General features: G+C 35.8%; 1 protein-coding gene across 1 annotated transcript in view; it reads left to right on the plus strand.

Moving 5' to 3' along the window:
• Positions 1 to 1,276: 1,276 nt before the first annotated feature.
• The window catches only part of LOC113497868 (zinc finger protein rotund), a 37,162-nt gene continuing 18,819 nt past the window's right edge, over positions 1,277 to 19,619 (plus strand). Inside the window, exons 1-2 of the mRNA XM_026877622.1 lie at positions 1,277 to 2,746; positions 4,713 to 5,256. Of these exons, the coding sequence (XP_026733423.1) occupies positions 4,849 to 5,256 (408 nt within the window). The 5' untranslated portion in view covers positions 1,277 to 2,746; positions 4,713 to 4,848. The remainder of the gene's footprint in view (positions 2,747 to 4,712; positions 5,257 to 19,619) is intronic.

Genomic DNA, 19,619 nt, shown 5'->3' on the forward strand with positions numbered 1-19,619 from the left:
AACTATTCAAACTAGATGTGATAGATCTGATTCATAATTATACTTTACAATTATATTTTGATTTGATAACACATTCTAATCAGCATTTGAAAATGTTTAATTTACATACTGACTTCAATTGTAACCACCACATTCGTTTGTCCTACGCTATCTGACATTTGAGTTATTGCTGAACCATTTAGGTTAATTTTGTTCAATGGAGAATTTAGTCGGCCCAAGAATTTATTTAAACAAAAATCTGCTAAAATTACTTAAAAAAATTGTTGTTGACTTTCCAATAATGTCGCCCCACGAACGACATCTCTTACCATTTATACTACCTCTGCCTAGTCTCTTTCGCTGCTAGATTGATATCAGATTCTAGTCAAAATTCATTCTGCTTTATAATAATATTTTCCATATCACAATTATTTTTTTACCAGGGGAAAATATTGACTGAAAACTACAGGACAGCTTCATCCCTCCTTTATAGACTTAGTCACCAAAATTCACAACCAAGGACGTATCGGTTGTGGAGTTTGGAGGCCTAGACCCTAGTTTCTGTCCTAGTCTGGGTAATCCAGTATCTGTTGGCAAAGCTTCTACTAAGTTATCAGAACTAATATTCATACGCCTTAGATTAAAATGAACGAGACTCACATTTCTGCGGAGTCTAATTTTATGCTAGATTTTCAACAGCTTAAAGTTTCAACGGATTAAGTTCAATACTTAATATTCTGTAGATTCTTTTTTGACCCCATGTAATCACCAAGGACACTATGTGTATGTAATAGGCTTTGAATAAGGTTAAGACATTCGCCAACCAAAACCCCTGGAGTACTTCACCCCTCCTTTATACCAGATTAGGTCTCCAAACTCCACCACCACCACACCATCACATAAGTACACCACTTTATTTTTTACAAATACATATATCCCGTTGCGAAACTTCTGCTTATCTGTCAGAACTACTATTCAAACATGCAGATAGAAATAGATTATCATAATAATATTGATTAAGTATAAATATCTCAGGACACTCGTATCAAACACATCTGCCCATACTTTTGTGTAACCATGAATAGTGCATGTGTATCTAATTATGCGATGCATATATTACCGGCGTTTGAATTAAATGGGGCTATCTACCCCATGGTCAGTGACAAAGACTATTGTCCAGATGCAAGGGATTCAGTTTACATGATTCTAACTGTGAGCGAAATGAAATTAAGCCGATTATAGTTAGTAGTGGCAGAAATATAGATACATATATTATGTTTAGTTATGTATCGCCTCAACAGGTAATCCGCAGAGTAAAGTTTAGTTTCCGAAAGTTACCTGCTGTCTTGTAACTTGCCTGCAAGTACTGTTTTCCTCAAATCCTCATTAAGTACTATCTAAGCTTCATTATCAGCACCAATGTAAACAATGTTTACTTTAGTCCTGTTTTCAATTTCAAATTCTTTCGTTTGGGGCGCTAAGTAATCGATTCCTGCCGGATCTACTGCATACAATTAACAACCCTCATTTACGTCTGGTCAATGACAGAGCTGTTTTAATCAATAACTTCTTTTTCGCGCGCCGCGTCCTTGGTTTTTTTCCCCGGCGCGACTTTTTCTGCGCGTATTTCGTTTATTATGTGTCAATCGGTCCGCGGTTTTTTCTATATGAACGATGCGTCTAACGCGCCTTACCTCGTTTTCGACGATTCCGCAAAAAGCTTAGCAAAAAAGCAAAAGCTCGTCCAAAAAATCGTCTACCGAACAGTATCTCGTATCGCCGGTCTTGTAGCCATTTTAATTATTATTTAATACCAAGGGACGAGCACGTGGCGACGCGCGCTATCTCGCTCCCGCTACGGAAGCTGTACGGCGCCCGCCGCTTGCCGTCTCCTTTACTCTGAGCCCACTTACACACATAAAAATCGTGAATAATAAAAAAATGTGTACACATTTTTTTCGCTTAACCACCGCGTCACTGTGTGCGTTCGGCCTCACGCCGCTAGAGCAAGACGCAGCTACGCGAGAGAGCAGTACCGAGTGCTCCCCACTCCGATTTTTTAAGCTCTGCTGTCGATGTTAGCGTCCGTGTGATTTTTTTCATTTTTATGTGTTAGTGTACCCCTCGCGCGGTGTAGTTCACTTTTTCTACTATAGATCTGAATTTCAGTCTCGTTTTTGCCGCGTCGGTCTAAAGGCGGACGAGCGGGCGTTTTGTATTGCATTTTTGTGATGCGAGTAGCCGGTGGTGGCTCGTAGTACTTTATCTGAGCAACATTGCGTCTGGAGAGGCCGGCTTTTTGTGCGAGCACATGTCGTCTTGAGGAGTCCTCACACTCGCGTACTGCAAGCCGGTGCACGCGCGAATCGCCTGGTGCGAGAGGGACGGAACACTCCATCACGTGTGAATTACCCATAACTACAATAATTTATATAGCACACTAAAATATTGAGCACAAAAAAAAATCTGGTAATTTGGATCCTAGTAACGACGCCCGGCATTCATAATTTAGCCGCAGGGTCAAGAGCACGGTTCGGTGTTTTTTTTATGATCGCCGGCATTTTTTAAATGTTTATTTGCAAGGAGCACGTGGATTTTTTGAGTAATTTTGGCGATAAAGCCTTGGACTGTTGCCTTTCGGACGTGTTGTGACATTAGTGTTACCTTTATTATGTGATATATTTTTAGTGACATTATAGATAGGAACAAACTGTGATTTATTATGGTGATATAGTTGGTGATTGTGAAGATTTTTGGATAGTGACAGGTAATTTTTTTTAATTAATTTTGGAGCAAGTTGGTTGTGTCTCCCCTCGGTGGGTGGGAGTCCTCCCAGTGAGGGGAGAGGGTTTTTACGTAAGATCCCTCCCGGCTGAGGTGTATGTTGTAATTGTGAGTCGGGCGCTCTCCGTCTGTCAGACTCGACCTTGAATAATGCCCGGACTATAAATACGGAAATATTTTTGGACAGTGTACCGTGACGATATATTTTTAAATTAACTTGATTTGCGATCTAATGCTTGTTGCTGTTTCTTTGTTTGAAAACAGTTTAGTTTGTCATTATTGAACATTTTATTTTACACTTCTGACTTGCTCCCGTTTGTTATTTGTTTTTTTTTGGTGAATATTTGAAGTCCATAATGTAGTGAAATTAAGAAAAATATTTATAAATTGCGATAAAAAAAATGTATCCATAGCTGGAAATAAAACAATTTCGAATTCTGTATAAAAATATACAAACAATACAAAAAAGTAACAAAAATATACATAAAAAAAAATTGTAGACAAATCAATTTTTAAAATCAAAACAGTAGCAAACACAATCTTAAACCTAATACAGTTAAATGCTTCATCTAAAACTCAATTCAAGTCGATCTCAATTGACAATATTTTTTACACAACAGCTTAATTATTAGAAACGTTTTAAACGAGATAAGTACTTGTCAAACAGCCTTGTATCTTACGCTTCAGTAACTACGAAATCTCCAATGGTTGGGAGGCTGGGAGTTTGATCATTGCTCACTAAACGTAGATACAAAACTATGTCAAAATATCTCTGATAAAAAAAAATACACGACAAATTCGTCAGTCGCGTTTTTTTTTTGTAAATGAAATATTATTTGATTTTGGTTTTTTATTGAATTGTGTAAGGGTTTTTTTTTTCATTTTTTCTAAACGAAAATGAATTATTAAAAAATGAATAAATATTTTTATTTTTTATTATGTGAGTATAAAATCCTTCATAAAAACAATTGAATGAAAATACATTTTATAAAAATCGAAATTGTAATACCTATTATTGTACGTAAAGATAATAAAAATATATATTAAACAGCGTACATTAGAACTTTACACACAATATACAACGTAATCTAAATAGATATGGTCGAACAAAAACCTAATCACTTGCTTCAAACCACTTCCTACCAAACTAGTCATACAAATCTTGGACTCGATCAGCCATGAGCCTTCTACACACATCATCAAAGTACCCAGCCTCTCTCAACCACCAAACAACCGAACACACCCTTAACACAAAGACATAAAGTTCATTCTTACCTGGCAGCTCGAATACGTAACCGCAAAACTTATGTTGTTTTATTTTCTATACCCGCAATTATTGGTTTGACAGCTACGTATACTGAGTACCAAGTACAGTCGGTGACATAATAAAATAATAGCTACATAATACTGACTAAGTAGGTGCGTTCACCTTTGTTAAAAAAAGGTAAAACAAAATCAGTTTCAGAAATAATTTGAACATATTTTCGACTGGACTAAGTTTGATCAATCTTAAAGCAATTTTGATATCAAACAAACAGAATAACTTGCGAGATAAAAATCATTAAGTAACACATGTTGTAGTCGCGTCTGTACAGTCAAACAATAGTACTTCGCTCTTATTACGAAGGAATAAGATTGTTATTTGCATGTATTCGAGCTTATAATGTGGTAGGCTATACAATGTGATTATCGGAGCCTTATTCGAACCGGCATGTGGGCTACGGGCTAGATCATTGACACAACCTACGCGCCAACTCGTCACCTGCTAGCTAAAAAAACCGCCATATTTTTTATACACTTCAAATCCATCTACTTTAATCACCAAGTACAACGAGTACAAGATACTTAGTAAAACTTATTCTACATACTACGAAAAGATTATCGGTCACTACATTATGGACTTCAAAATTTTATCGAGTCGTTTCTATAGAAAGTTTCATCTTTCACAGCCCAATGAAAACGGAGGATCTCGCATGTATTCCATGACATTAATATCAAAGGAAACTTAAGACACGTATTTTTACAAGTGCCAAAACACGAGACAGTTTATACAATTTAGATAGAAATATAATTATAGTAGCCAAGATGATGGAAGGAAGGACAATCGACTACAGACCAGATGGAGGTGGCTTAGATTATCACAATTCGCCGTTAATGGCAGAAATACCAGTAGACAATTATTCCCATATACATAGAAGTATAGAGCACTTAAGATCAATAGGAGTGCCCCCGCCTTTAGACCATCATAGACATTTAGCAACGAATCTAGCAGATTTAAGAAGATATGAGCATCCTGATGAGATGCCAGAAATTAAACCGTCCGTGCTTAGACTATCAGAGTTCAAAAGTGGCTTGCAAGAGTTGAGGGCTCAGAACGATCAGGAGAACGATGTGCAGAGACAGATGACGCCTCATGATGATGGGCCAAAAGGATACAGTGCACCATCAACGCCGCTGTCAGAAAATGGAGGGCAGACCATCCAGGAGGAAAAGGTTAGATCTTTATCTCATAAGAGTGTTTAAAACTGTTGTGTTGCAGAATCTTTGGCTTGTACCAATAATTGAATAAAATTTAAAATTCAACTTAGACATGTATCGCAAATACTGGAACGTGGATTTCGTATTGGAATCCATAATATCCAATATGTTTTAGCTTTCTGTACATTATACCTTTTTAATTTAAACTAACCTAACCTAACAATCAAATACTAGATTTTCGTTTTAACACCATCAATCCAAAAATGCGAAATCCGAATCTAATCACGTAGCAAATTGCGATCCAAACCGCAGCGCAATGCAAAGCTAGTTTAATCGCGAGCCTTGAATATTTCGGAAGTCTTCAATCGCTTGACGTCAGGCGAATCAGCTCATTGTTCGTTCATTACTCCATCACGAAGTATAAGTTCCGCGTTAACATCCATTAATCTGATGATGATACCTATTATAATGCTTTTGTTAATAATAATAAAGTTTATTGCATTAGGTTCTTGGATTCGTGATTTTTGTAACTATAAAATGATTTCGACTCTAAGGCCAAGATTTATGCTTGTATGACTGTGATTTGAAATTCCATCAATTGCTTATGTAGATGGCAATTTTGGTAGCGTTTATAGGAAGTATGTCTTTTAAAATATTAGTTTCAGTCATTCTTTCGCTGTTGATATTCTCACTGGATTTTCACTGTTAACAAATCCGAATTGTACAGGAACATCCCATAAGAACGATAATTATGAATTAGATTTTTACGAAAGAAACGCTAAAATTTTTATGATGAAACAGATTTTTTTTTAATTTGTATGCTGAATTACCAGACTTGATTTAGATTTAGACTTCGCACCCTATTGTATTCTAATTTTTCGAACACCTTTTGAAGGCCTGTATATTTTAATATTTTGCTAATCTCTTAAAAATGGTTGGACTAAACCAAACTTAATAAATCTCACCTATTTTTCGTTTTTCTTTTCTGTGACTGTATTTTTAATTGGAGAAGTTTATAATCTTCCATTAAAACTAGTTTTTTCCTCGTTGCCTACCGTCTAGGTGTATTAATGCTAATGCAGTTGTTGTTTGAACGTGATATGGCTTCATGGCTTGGAGCATCATCTCTCTTTCAAAACTGCAAGAATAATAAACGTAGTCACGAAGAACTATAGAACTAAAAATTTGATTTGAAAAGTCGACAAAAGCAGTGGTTTCAGATCAGTTTATGCTTCAAAAACAGATCGCAATATTACAGTTATAAGGCAGGTATTTAATAAGTCCTTCTAAGCAACAAAATTTAAATTCAAACCTCGTTTGAGTACACAAGTCAAATCGTCGCGAAATTTAAAGTGCTCTCATGACAAACGTCAAATACGGTAGCTATCGAGTACTCTTATTAAAATATTGTTTATTTAGTATTTCTTATCACTTCCTTGTTACATCAGTGTACAATAATATCTAACCTTTGGCTTTGATGACCATTTCAAGTATATATTTTAAGGACAGTTAAAAGTTTGGCATTTGATAACGAAATGTCTAAACATTTTTTTTTATTTTTGTTTCAACGTGATACATATTTGTTTTGGCTTTTTTTTTTTAAGTTTTTTCTTATGTTTTAGTTATTTATTTTTAGTTATGTTCTAACTTAGTAATGTAGGTTTATTTTCTCACGTTTCGTCAATGACTGTAATGCAAATTTTATTTAAACAATAATTAAAGTTGTATACCGACATAAATTTTAGCTCTTTGAACAAAAATAACTAATTCATAAAATTCTATTTGAGAGAATAATGGAATAGATTTTCAAATACAAAACATCTCATTAAAATCTTAAATAATCAAAAAAATGTCACAATAACTTTCAAAGAATAAAAACTCAATTGTTAACCGTGAAAATTATTTTTAATTTCCATTTCTACAAAATAAATCTGCCAGAAAAAACATTTATTAAAATTTTAATGAGTTTTATTAGGATTTTAGTAAAATTGCGTTACGTTTCGCAAAATAAATAAATGCTTGCGCTGTGAGATAGGTGTTTACGGATGAGCCTTGAAACAGTCAAGGTCAAGTTTGGTTAAAATGAACCTGAGATAGTGTGTGTTGTTTTTTCTACAAAATGCAATTATATAGATAACGAACCGTCTTACTTAATGAATTTATTTGTTATTACGTTTTCCGGGATGATATGAATCGTTGATTTACTTTATTGTTTAATATGATTTTTATGCCTTGTTGGAATGTTCTTTATGATTATTCTAATAAAGTTTAAATGACTTACGTAGTACGTAAGTAAATTATTTCTGATTAAGTATTTAGCATATATTATGTCTTATAAGATATTTGTAAGTATTGGTTTTGAATTTGTATTAAGTAATATTTCAACACATTTCAACGGCATTCAATTAAGTAATTCCGCATAAGCTTTAGGCAAACTTGAACACACGATAACTTGTGACCCGGTAGACTTCCAAACGGTTACAAGGACGTTGATAAGGGACCCTCGGCGTGCATTATATAACATACATATATCACTATCCGGGTTTGCTTAGAAACTTTAAATTTAAACTACAATATTCCCGTAAATGAATTAAGCTAAGACTAACCTTGGCTTCAAATTTAAAAGTATTAAAGAAATGTTAATGAAGAGATTAAAAACTAAAAACCACTTTTTTTAATAAAAAGACCCAGAAAATTATTTTTCTCTATGTTTTTTTTTTACTTTGTGCTTTATTTGGAAAGGAAAATAGTTACTAGTTTTTTAGTAGGTAAATATTACGAAATGTGATCAATGTATTCTTTGTAATTTATTCGTATTGAGTTTACTTATGTTATCTTGACGATATGATAGCGAAGCAAAAATAGTTTGTTGAAGGCTTGCATTTCGGTCGTTATAATTTTAGTAGAATCTACACAAGCCTGTGTTTAATCCTTTTCGCATTATATCTTCACCAACATGTGGTCATCGGTGTAGGTATAAAGATTTTTGTTATGTAAATGAAAAACTATCCAATGCCACAAAAAGTGAGGATTTTATTTATTCATTCTTTTGTGATTTATACTGTTTCGATGTCTGACCCCGAATTGATGAATTCTTTTTATAAAGTGACACATTTCGTATGAGCAGCTTTGAAAGATAAAGAAATAGTTGTGTCGGTTTACAAATTATTTACTTAATTAAATAGTATACATCTTTTTACAATAGATGTCTTTTTATAAAGTTATGACTAACTACGTTATTTTTGCGACCGGTCAAACAATTTAACTTATGTTTATTTAGTTCTATTGTTTAAATCAAATTTAAAAAATAATAATAATTGACCGTGACTGTGAGCTTTTTAAAGCTCAATAATCACAGTTTTATTGCGCGTATTCACGGCTGTTTTTACATCATTATGTAACATGCATAATTCTTGTTTTTCGTGCATAATTTATGTTAATATAGTAACTTCTGTCTTGACAACTTACCTGTCTGTCAGAATCCCGAATTATGCTTGGATTTACATATCCTTGAATTCTAATGTTTTTAATATTTATGAAATCATTTTTAGGTTACGAATCTCTTTAGAAAACAACGTGACTTAATATTTTGTACATCGCTCTCAATAAATAAAAATACTACACTTGCATTAACACCATATATAAAATATCGAAAATAAGTAGGTTTATTTTACACGTCGAATCGAATAATCTATTCTGCACGTCTAATATCGATTAAAAAACCCGATCTTGTTTCCCGCGCCCGGCCGCCGAATTCGCTTCAAGGCCACATACCAACTCGAAACCGTCCATTGTCAATGTCGTGGGCTAGCGAATGACGGATGTGTTCAATAGATGGTATAAAATATAAATAGACGTACGTTTATCGCGCACACATCAAATCAGTTTGAACTTAGAAATAATTTTTTCGAATTTTAATTTTGTAGTTTATACCACGTCATTTTACGGTTGAGTTTTTATGAACTAAAAAATGAATAAATATTTTCTTTATTTTTAGAAATGTTTTTATTTAGAATGAACGCCAGTTTTTTTATTATTTGTTTTGTAAATAATGTTGCACTATAATAAAAAATATATGTAGATAAGATTAATATTTATTTATGATATCTACCCGCAGATTGTTGAATATAACACATTTAAAAGTAATATACATAATAATTATGTACAAACAACTTTATTATGTGGTCATTGACTCGGAAAAAAAAACTTAATTTATTCCGTTGTCATTTTCTATGACAGGTTTTTTATTTAAAAATTATTAAAGTTCGAAAACTTATCAATTATGGAAATTGATAACTAATCATGCAGACGCGATGCGGAAATTAGGTAAATTAGTGAATTCCTTTTTCTTATCTTTATTGCGTAAATAGTCTCTATCTAAAGTATCTAGTCCTTAAAAAATAAAATTTGATAACTCCACAAATACTTACAGGTACCTAAATAATTATTCCGTTGAATTCAACAAGCGACTTCTCTTTTTGACGATCAAAAAATATTAAACATGTTTTTTAGTGCATGTTTGCCTAGGTGCGAGTTATAATTTATTTACAAATTAAAAATGGAATATTCCTTAATGATTATTAAATTTAAATAAATAATTACAACTACATTTTTATTGCGCAATTAAATTTTATATTTATTAAAATGTAATTTATAAAACCAATTTTATTTATTAAATATTTTTAAATAACTAACTATTGTCTAACCTCAACGTCTTGATCCAAGCGAATTCTCAGAACGTATTACCAAAATTATTATCGTTAATAACTTTAATTCACAATCCTTGGATGTCTTTTCCAAGGGCACAAAGTCTACTTTAGCTCAGCAATTATTTTCTTGAATGCATAAATAAGTTTGTTGGTTTATAATTTTGATTGACACTAGCCATTACGGATGAGTTGGTATTGCGTCATACATAACGACGCACGAGATAAAACGCAATTACTCTTACGAATTATGTACTTTATTTCTTTAAGAATAGAGTCTTAATTCTATTGCTGGCTTTATATAAATTATTTTAAAGAAACTATTTACTAAGGAATTTGAGCATTATGTTTTGATAGAAAAGTTTCATTTTTGATAAAATTATCGTGTGGTTGTTAATAGGTTGGGTACGTCCTGACGTCCTCTACTCCTCCAAAGAGGATCTAATAATTGCCTTTTGTTGGCATGACAATGGTGTATTAAGATAAAATAAAACATTAGTACTATGCTTTAACAAATGTGCATTATTGTTCAAATGTAAATCTAACTAAAAAAAGACTTAGTGTGACTATGATATAATAACTTTTCTATTTGATTATAAGAACAAACATAAACTATAAGTATTGTGGTGATACAATTTATAACACTGTATAATCATAAGCATTTGTTATTAAATCATATCATTTCATTTCGATGTCAAAGCGCATATAACAAAAAAAAACTTTTTTTTTAAGAAAAAAATGTTTTTCTTAAATAATCCTCTAGTGTTGCACAACAAGTATATCGACAAGCGTGAGTGACGTCGAGATATTCGTAGTCGGTACAAATTACACTAATCTGTAGACCGTCACGCGATTCCTTATTTATCTCGATATAATTTGGCCCGGAGGCTGTGCCCAACATTCTTTGTTTGGGATATGTTCACCATTTCATAGTTTCGTCGGACATATTTTTTTTTTCAATGTAGTGTTTAAAATAATTGTAGGATAAAAATTGGTTTTGATATTATACATTTAATCAAGTTTTTTTTGTGATAAATGGGTAAGGTCTAGACTGCACAAATTTGAAATTCTTTTTGCTATTTTTGAATGTCTTTTATTAGTTATTTGTTTACTTTATTAACATGTAACTTATCGTGAATTTCCGGTTGTCGTTGATAAAACAATATGGATATTAAATTATATATCTTTATCGATTTTAATAATTTTTATCACATTAATCAAACTATATTTTTATGTTATGTCTGGTTCTTCGAACATACGATCTATATCTGTCTGATCTAAGATAATATTAATGATTTGCTACTGCATGCACTTTATTACTGCTACTTTGTTACTATTTAATAAATTTAGTATTTTAATAAAAAAATATTTTGTTTGTTAAATCATACTGTTTTTGACACTCTTAAATATGACTCAAAATCAGTTTAGTAGACACATATGTTGTACCTATAATTACCTAATTTGTGGCGTAGGTACTCTCTTACTATTTCGTTTGTACATAAATTTAAAAAATAAATATTAAATTCCATAGACTACACCTTAACGTGGTCACCCTATTCGCTCTTGAGTTCACTTAAGTTACTTATAATAAGCACATGCTTAATAGCGTTACTTCCTTCTAACGACCATCAGTCTCGCAAAACTAACTCTATGGCCTATGGATTAGAATTCATTTTTGCTGTTTAGTTAAATTTTGGTAACTATCCGAACTTCGTCATTAGATCACTGACAGGAGAGTTAAGTGTTGCTTGTGTTTAAATGTTTGTTTGGCATTGATATCTTAGTAGCTTAGTTTTATAAAACTCTTTTAATGTAGTCAGGTAGTTTATCCCTAAAAGCGTTGCTTATTTCGCTGTATGTTGTAAGTTTAAACTGAGTCCATGAAAAAATTCATCCAAATTGGTACAGTGATTTGGTAGAGTAATTTCAGATGGACAGACAACTTTTCGTAAGATAATCAGTTATCAAAAACATATTTTAAAAGACAAGTATAATATTCATAATCTCATAATTTGTTTCCTAAGAGTCGGAAATTATAGTAAAAAATAATTCATATATCCTACCGGTCAATATAAGTTAATGTATATCAGATTAAAACCGGTTTGAACCAGTTAATCAAACCAAATACTAGTAACATGTCCCATGTCGTATCATGTTTCTTGTGGTCTCGCCATTGTTTAGATGTATAAAAAAACATTCTTGATCATTTTTATTCCTAAACATGAGCGAAAATATACTGCAAGTATCAAGAACTATCGATTACATAATTAAAGTAAAACATAAAAAAAGGTCATAAAATAAAAATACTTAAATGATAATGATAAAAATGAATCTCAAAAAATATACTGCAAGTATCAAGAACTATCGATTCTCATACTTTTATAAACTTAGCTTATCTTATACAATAGGACCAATATTAGAAATTTATTTTCCAAATAAATATAAAGAATATTCACAAACAGTTAATTGACAGGCATACTTTAAGCTTAACATTTTAAATTTCACCAACTTTCGAAATTAAAGGGGATGTAGCCTACTCAGTCACACATTTACAAACAATACATATATAATTTACTATATTTATATCTACACGTAACAAATTCATTTTTAATTCATATTTATTTAAAATATATTATACATAAAAAGCCTTATTACCTATATACATATATTTACAATAATAACAAAATATCAGTACACATAAAACTACTAATTATCTAATACTACGGCATACACATTGCGGCGAGGCGCATTGGAAACGCGTTGCATCTCCGGTTGGAACCGGATCGGTCTTACGTCCGGCGCGCGCGCCGCTACTCACCGCGCCGCGCCAGTCGGCCACTTATCTCGCTCGCGAAGCCTGTGTCGCCCGCTAACCGAATGCTGTACGGCTACCGCACGCACCAGCGTGTTATTGTTAATATTTTCGTCATCACTATCGCTTGCCTATCCACCTTTCTCCTTCAAGCACTCCTTCTATTCTATAGCTCTGCTTGTGCTATAAGACTGTGTGTATGTGAACTATGTGTGATTGAACAATATAAATATTACGTGTAGTGAAGTTGTTGGAACTTTTATTTATCCGAACCCTCTTGACGAACACCACATCACCCATCCACACCACAACTGGTGACCCCTAAGGACACGAAGACTGAAGGTTGGTACACTCGATACAAAATGAGCGACAGCAGTGATTCTGTAAAAACAGCCGGTTCGAGAAATGACGGCCATGTGACGCGGCGAAAGAAGGCAGTGCGCGTGTCCAATGACGGACGTGAAATTTGTCGCGCGAAAATTAAAGTGCCGCCATTCTCGCCTGAGGATCCGGAACTGTGGTTCGCCCTGATTGAAGGCCAATTTGACAGCCATGACGTCACCGACGACGGCACAAAATTCACGCATGTCACCAACAACCTGGACATCCAGTACGCCAAAGCTGTGAAGGACATCATTGTAAACCCTCCAGCCCAGAACAGGTATGGCAAAATTAAAACAGAACTCATCAAGCGACTCTCTGCTTCGCATGAGAAAAAGGTCAAGCAGTTGCTGACGCACGAGGAGCTTGGAGACAGAAAGCCATCTCAGTTTCTACGGCACCTCCAAGACTTGGCCGGCCCATCTGTTCCTGAGGACTTCGTCAGGTCTATTTGGTGCAACCGTCTGCCAAATAACATCCAGACAGTGCTAGCGTCGCAGCCGACACACTCCCTGGAGCAGCTTGCGGATTTGGCTGACCGCATTCAAGAGTTGACGTCCCCATGCAGCGTCGCCGCGACGTCATCACACAGTGCAACCGCTTCACACCCATCGGATGAGATCGCGGAGCTGAAGAGGATGGTCCAGCAACTAACCCTCAAGTTGGAAGAGCACACTCGTGCTTCCTGCTGCGCGACCTCCAGCCGCTCGAGACCGCGTGAACGACTGCGTTCATCTTCACGTCAGAGAAGCCGATCCAGCTCCAGCTATAAAAAGTACACGATATGCTGGTTCCATGCGAAGTTCGGGGACAGGGCTAATAAGTGTAACAAGCCCTGCGACTACAGAAAAGCGGGAAATGCCACGGGCGGTCGCTAATGGCGACAGACGATTGCCCATCTTCTTCAGGTCGCCTTTTCGTCACCGACCGCAGCACGAACACCCAGTTCCTGGTAGACACCGGCAGCGACCTCTGCGTCTACCCCCGTTCTGCGCTTCGAGAGCGTCGTGCCAAAACAGAATTTCAGCTCAGCGCGGCCAACGGAAGCGTCATCGACACTTACGGCTTTATTGAGCTTAACTTAAATCTAGGCTTAAGGCGTAATTTTGCTTGGCGTTTTGTTGTAGCAAATGTAACTAGACCTATTATAGGCGTTGATTTCCTTAGCTTTTATAACTTAATTGTAGATTGCCGCAATCAGCGCCTAATTGATAACACTACCACATTATCAGCCAGTGCTTCTTTAGTAAATGCTAATGTTTTTTCGGTTAAGGTTTCGACAGGCGACACGCGCTTTCACAACATCCTGAGCAAGTTTCCGGAAATTACACGCCCTTCAGGCACACCAACCGTCCCGAAACACAACACCTTGCATTATATCAGGACTACACCAGGTCCTCCTATCTCATGTACCCCTCGTAGACTGGCACCTGATAAACTCAAAATAGCTAGGCGTGAATTCGAGCTCATGCTTAGCAACGGCACAGCGCGTCCTTCTGAAAGTCCCTGGTCTTCACCCTTGCACCTTGCGCCTAAGAAGGACAACGGCTGGCGCCCTTGTGGTGATTATCGTATGCTTAATGCGCGGACCATACCAGACCGTTATCCTATTAGGCATATCCATGACTTTGCCCACTCCATTGCTGGTTGTACAGTATTTTCCACTATTGACTTGATGAAAGCTTACAATCAGATTCCGGTTTTCGAGGCAGATATTCAAAAGACTGCCATCACCACACCCTTCGAAAGTATTAAATACTTTCGTCATATGCTAGAGGCAAGACACTTCGCGGTATTCACTGACCACAAACCGCTCAGTTACGCTTTCAGCGAACGTAAAGCTATCTGTTCGCCCCGGCAGTACCGCCACCTCGATTACATCTCGCAGTTCACAACCGATATCCGACACATTTCGGGAAAGGACAATGTTGTCGCTGACCCACTGTCGCGCATCGAGGAACTGCAGATGCCAATCGATTTTGACGTACTGGCTGCCTCCCAAGCGACTGATCCGGAGTTGACTCATCTTCTACGGGGAGATTCTTCACTCCGGCTGGAGAAGTTGGGTATCCCTAACTCCCATGCTGAACTTTATTGTGACGTCAGTACCACCTCACCCAGGCCGTTTGTCCCCAAAGTGTTGAGAAAACAAATCTTCGACAGCCTCCACAGTCTTAGCCACCCTGGCGCCAACGCTACGGCTAAACTGGTGGCTGCCCGGTTTGTTTGGCCTGGGGTACGCAAAGATTGTCGAGACTGGTCCCGACAATGCCAGTCTTGCCAACGCGCTAAGGTTCATCGCCATGTATCTTCTCCACTTGGCTCGTTCGAACTTCCGCGCGCTCGATTTTCCTTTATCCACGTGGACATTATTGGCCCTCTCCCTATCTCGCAGGGATACCGCTACTGTTTCACCGCTGTAGATCGTTTCACACGCTGGCCAGAGGTCATACCGATGTCGGATATGACAGCTGAAACAGTCGGGAAGGCATTGATATCGTGGATATCCAGGTTTGGATGTCCAACAGATATTGTCACTGATCGCGGCCGACAGTTTGAATCTTCACTTTTTCAATATCTCGCAAAAATGATTGGATTCAAACATCGTAGAACAACCGCGTATCACCCAGCTTGTAACGGGCTCGTGGAAAGATTCCACCGACAGTTAAAGGCAGCCATAATGTGCCACGCAGATTGCAATTGGGTAGACACGTTGCCCTTGGTGCTATTAGGCATTAGGAGCGCAGTTAAAGATGACCTCAAAGCGTCATCAGCCGAGCTGGTTTACGGCGAGCCGTTACGTTTGCCTGGAGAATTTTTCCAAGCGACCCCTATCGATTCCTCCGATATATCGGACTTCACCACTCGGCTGCGCCAATTTGCATCAAAACTGCAACCGTCACCGGCCTCACGTCACAATAAGTCCAAAATATTTATGTACAAAGATTTAATGACATCAAGTCACGTATTTTTGAGGGACGACGCATTACGTGGGTCTTTACAACCCCCTTACACCGGCCCCTATGAAGTATTAGAACGAAGTGACAAAACTTTCAAAATTATGTATAAGGGTAAAACCGTCACAGTGTCTATAGACCGCCTTAAGCCGGCCTACTCACTGATTGACCCAACTTCCAACCCTATCCCCACTCACACTCCTTCTTCTAACCCCAACCCCGGTTCCTTCCCTGATCCTGCTCCTATTAACCAAGACAAGCCAGTTCAGGATAACGTCAGAAGGACGCGTTCAGGCCGCACAGTTCGTTTTCCTGATTTTTATCGCCCGTAGTGACGGTCTCTGGGGGGGAGTGATGTAGCCTACTCAGTCACACATTTACAAACAATACATATATAATTTACTATATTTATATCTACACGTAACAAATTCATTTTTAATTCATATTTATTTAAAATATATTATACATAAAAAGCCTTATTACCTATATACATATATTTACAATAATAACAAAATATCAGTACACATAAAACTACTAATTATCTAATACTACGGCATACACATTGCGGCGAGGCGCATTGGAAACGCGTTGCATCTCCGGTTGGAACCGGATCGGTCTTACGTCCGGCGCGCGCGCCGCTACTCACCGCGCCGCGCCAGTCGGCCACTTATCTCGCTCGCGAAGCCTGTGTCGCCCGCTAACCGAATGCTGTACGGCTACCGCACGCACCAGCGTGTTATTGTTAATATTTTCGTCATCACTATCGCTTGCCTATCCACCTTTCTCCTTCAAGCACTCCTTCTATTCTATAGCTCTGCTTGTGCTATAAGACTGTGTGTATGTGAACTATGTGTGATTGAACAATATAAATATTACGTGTAGTGAAGTTGTTGGAACTTTTATTTATCCGAACCCTCTTGACGAACACCACATCACCCATCCACACCACAGGGATTCCAAATATTTTTTCTATTTGAAATAAACAAAAAATCAAAACCGTTTGAAATCAACAAATCATTTGAGGTGGAAAAAACATCATTTTTCATAAAAGAACTCGAAAGCATAGACCTAAAAAGTCTATAGATTTATTAGTACCAAAAATAAAAGCTAAAAATATTTTGAAATGGAGTCCAACAGTATAATTCATCATCATCTTGCATGCGCTGTCAATCAGAAATACATATTTGTGTTAGGCAAATAATATATTATATTTCGCTAGATAATAATCACCTAGATTTTATAGATATGTAAACACACGGAAATATTTATAAGACGTACATGACGCGTTATACACAATAAAACAAAATATAAACGATAGAAAATAAAATATTATCTTTTATATGTACACTAACAAATCGTAAAAAAATATATATTATGGAACATAAAGAAATGATAAAATTTAGATAAATATCATGAATTCAGTCTGTGTTAGATCCCACTGCTGGGCAAAGACCCCATCCACAGTTATTAGAAAAAATGGAAACTTAAGTATTAATCTTGAATTCAATGTCACATGTGAAAATATCGCAATATCAAAAAAAGTCATCAATGTCATCATCCAATACACAAATAAAACTAATAATAAACACACATGACATAATACAAAAGCCTTACACTAACAAAAAAACGTTACAATTCAAACGCAATACTTATATAAAAAAATGTAACATCTGTTGGTCTGTGTACTGAGACCGACCCACACGAGTGACGTCCGCCATTGACCTTAACTGCCAGCCGCTAAAGAATAGCACTTGTTCTACTAATGCGAAGTTAGATAACTCCTCTTAGTAATAGCAAGTGACTGTGATGATTATTATAGTTTGATAATGTTGCTACTGCCGTATTCAGAAATTAACCATTTTTAATCGGATATTATTATTCCATCATTTCCATCGCACGCTTGTGCTAGTGGGAGAAAGAGACGTTTTGTTGGCTGTTCGGAGTTGGCAACTATTTCTGAAGAGGATATGTGCAATATTTAACTATTATAACTATAGTTTCAAATCCATACTAAAATTTTACTGGAACTTTGTCTGTTTTTGTTACGCTTTTACCGATAAACTGCTGAACGAATTTTAATAAAACTTAACAAGAAATCAATTTAAATTTCGAAGAAAGATACAGACGTATTTTTATCGAGATAAATTTTAATGACGTACATGCGAGCGAAACCGCGGGTAAAAAATAGTTATTTTACAATATCTAATACCTTATACTCATTTTTGAGTTACAAGCGTGCCCGTCCCGAATACTTGTCAATATGTTTTCATCAAAGCCTTCACCAAAACACTAATTGGTAGTACTTGTGCTTAATTCTTTTATATTTAATCTCCAAGTTTACTGGGCTGAGAATAACGCATGTAATAACTTAAATCCGGTTCCTTTGTATATCATACAACATATACGTATACAAAAGTAACTATGATAATTGTATGTTAAGATTTAAATGAGACAAGGAAGGATATGGCATTAAAATTTCAAAAAATATTTTTATCTGTATTATCATAGATAATGTCGGTAAAACTCATTATGTCGATATTATCATTCGTAATTCGTATATTATATCATCGATTACTTACGAAAACATTAAAGGATCAAAACTGGTCAGTCGAATTAAATTGATCAAACAAATTAGGGTTGGCCAAAAAGTTGTAAATGTATCTACAGTTGTAATTTATTTTTACAATCTTTGTGTAATGTATTACGATAATAAAATTATCATGAATATAAAAACAATCTTTCAAAGCACAGATTTAAAAATAAAACGCAACGGAATCTTAAAATATTCACCGCCAAATGTGTATAAAATAAACATACACTTTTCTATTACTTAGAACAATAGGTGGCTGTAACACGGATATGCGAGTTGTCATATCCAAACGCCGAATCGCCGAAAGAGTATGACGCGATGACGTCACGCTGCGACCTTGACGCGGCTCAATGCCGGCAGAAATTAGGCGCGAGCGCAGGTGGAGGCGCATCCATGCTATTCTCGTGTGTTGCCATGCGCGTCTTAATGTTTGCTTGACGTATTTTTGTTTAGAACTTTGGAGTATGTTTCGCTATTTGTAAATAGTGTTGCCTGTGTCTCGATAACGAATAAGTTGAAAAACGAGGACAATGTTGAAATATTATGTCAATGCGTTAAAATTATATGGCAGTTAATTAATATATATGAATCTTTTTTAATTCTGAAAGCTGAAGCAGAAATATTTTAAAAATGATTAAGACTTTCCTAAAAACGTTAACCAATTATTATTCATTATAATTATAACATAGCTCATATTTTGGGAGGCTGTAATTGCTGGCAACACCGAAGTGCGTCAATGTGCCATGTTAATGTCTATGCCCAGACGTATTGCGTAATCGAAACTGTTTGGTGAATTTTATTGTTTACGGATTCGATTTTTGAAATTGCTTTTTTTTCCTCTTTTCTATGAGTAGCCGTTGGAACTTTTTTGCCACAGCTCTACAATGCTTCATAGAGTATTATTGTGACCTTTATCAAAGCGAGATAGCGTA

The sequence above is a fragment of the Trichoplusia ni genome, chromosome 10 (assembly GCF_003590095.1).
Source record: "Trichoplusia ni isolate ovarian cell line Hi5 chromosome 10, tn1, whole genome shotgun sequence".
Taxonomy (NCBI): Eukaryota; Metazoa; Arthropoda; class Insecta; order Lepidoptera; family Noctuidae; genus Trichoplusia; species Trichoplusia ni.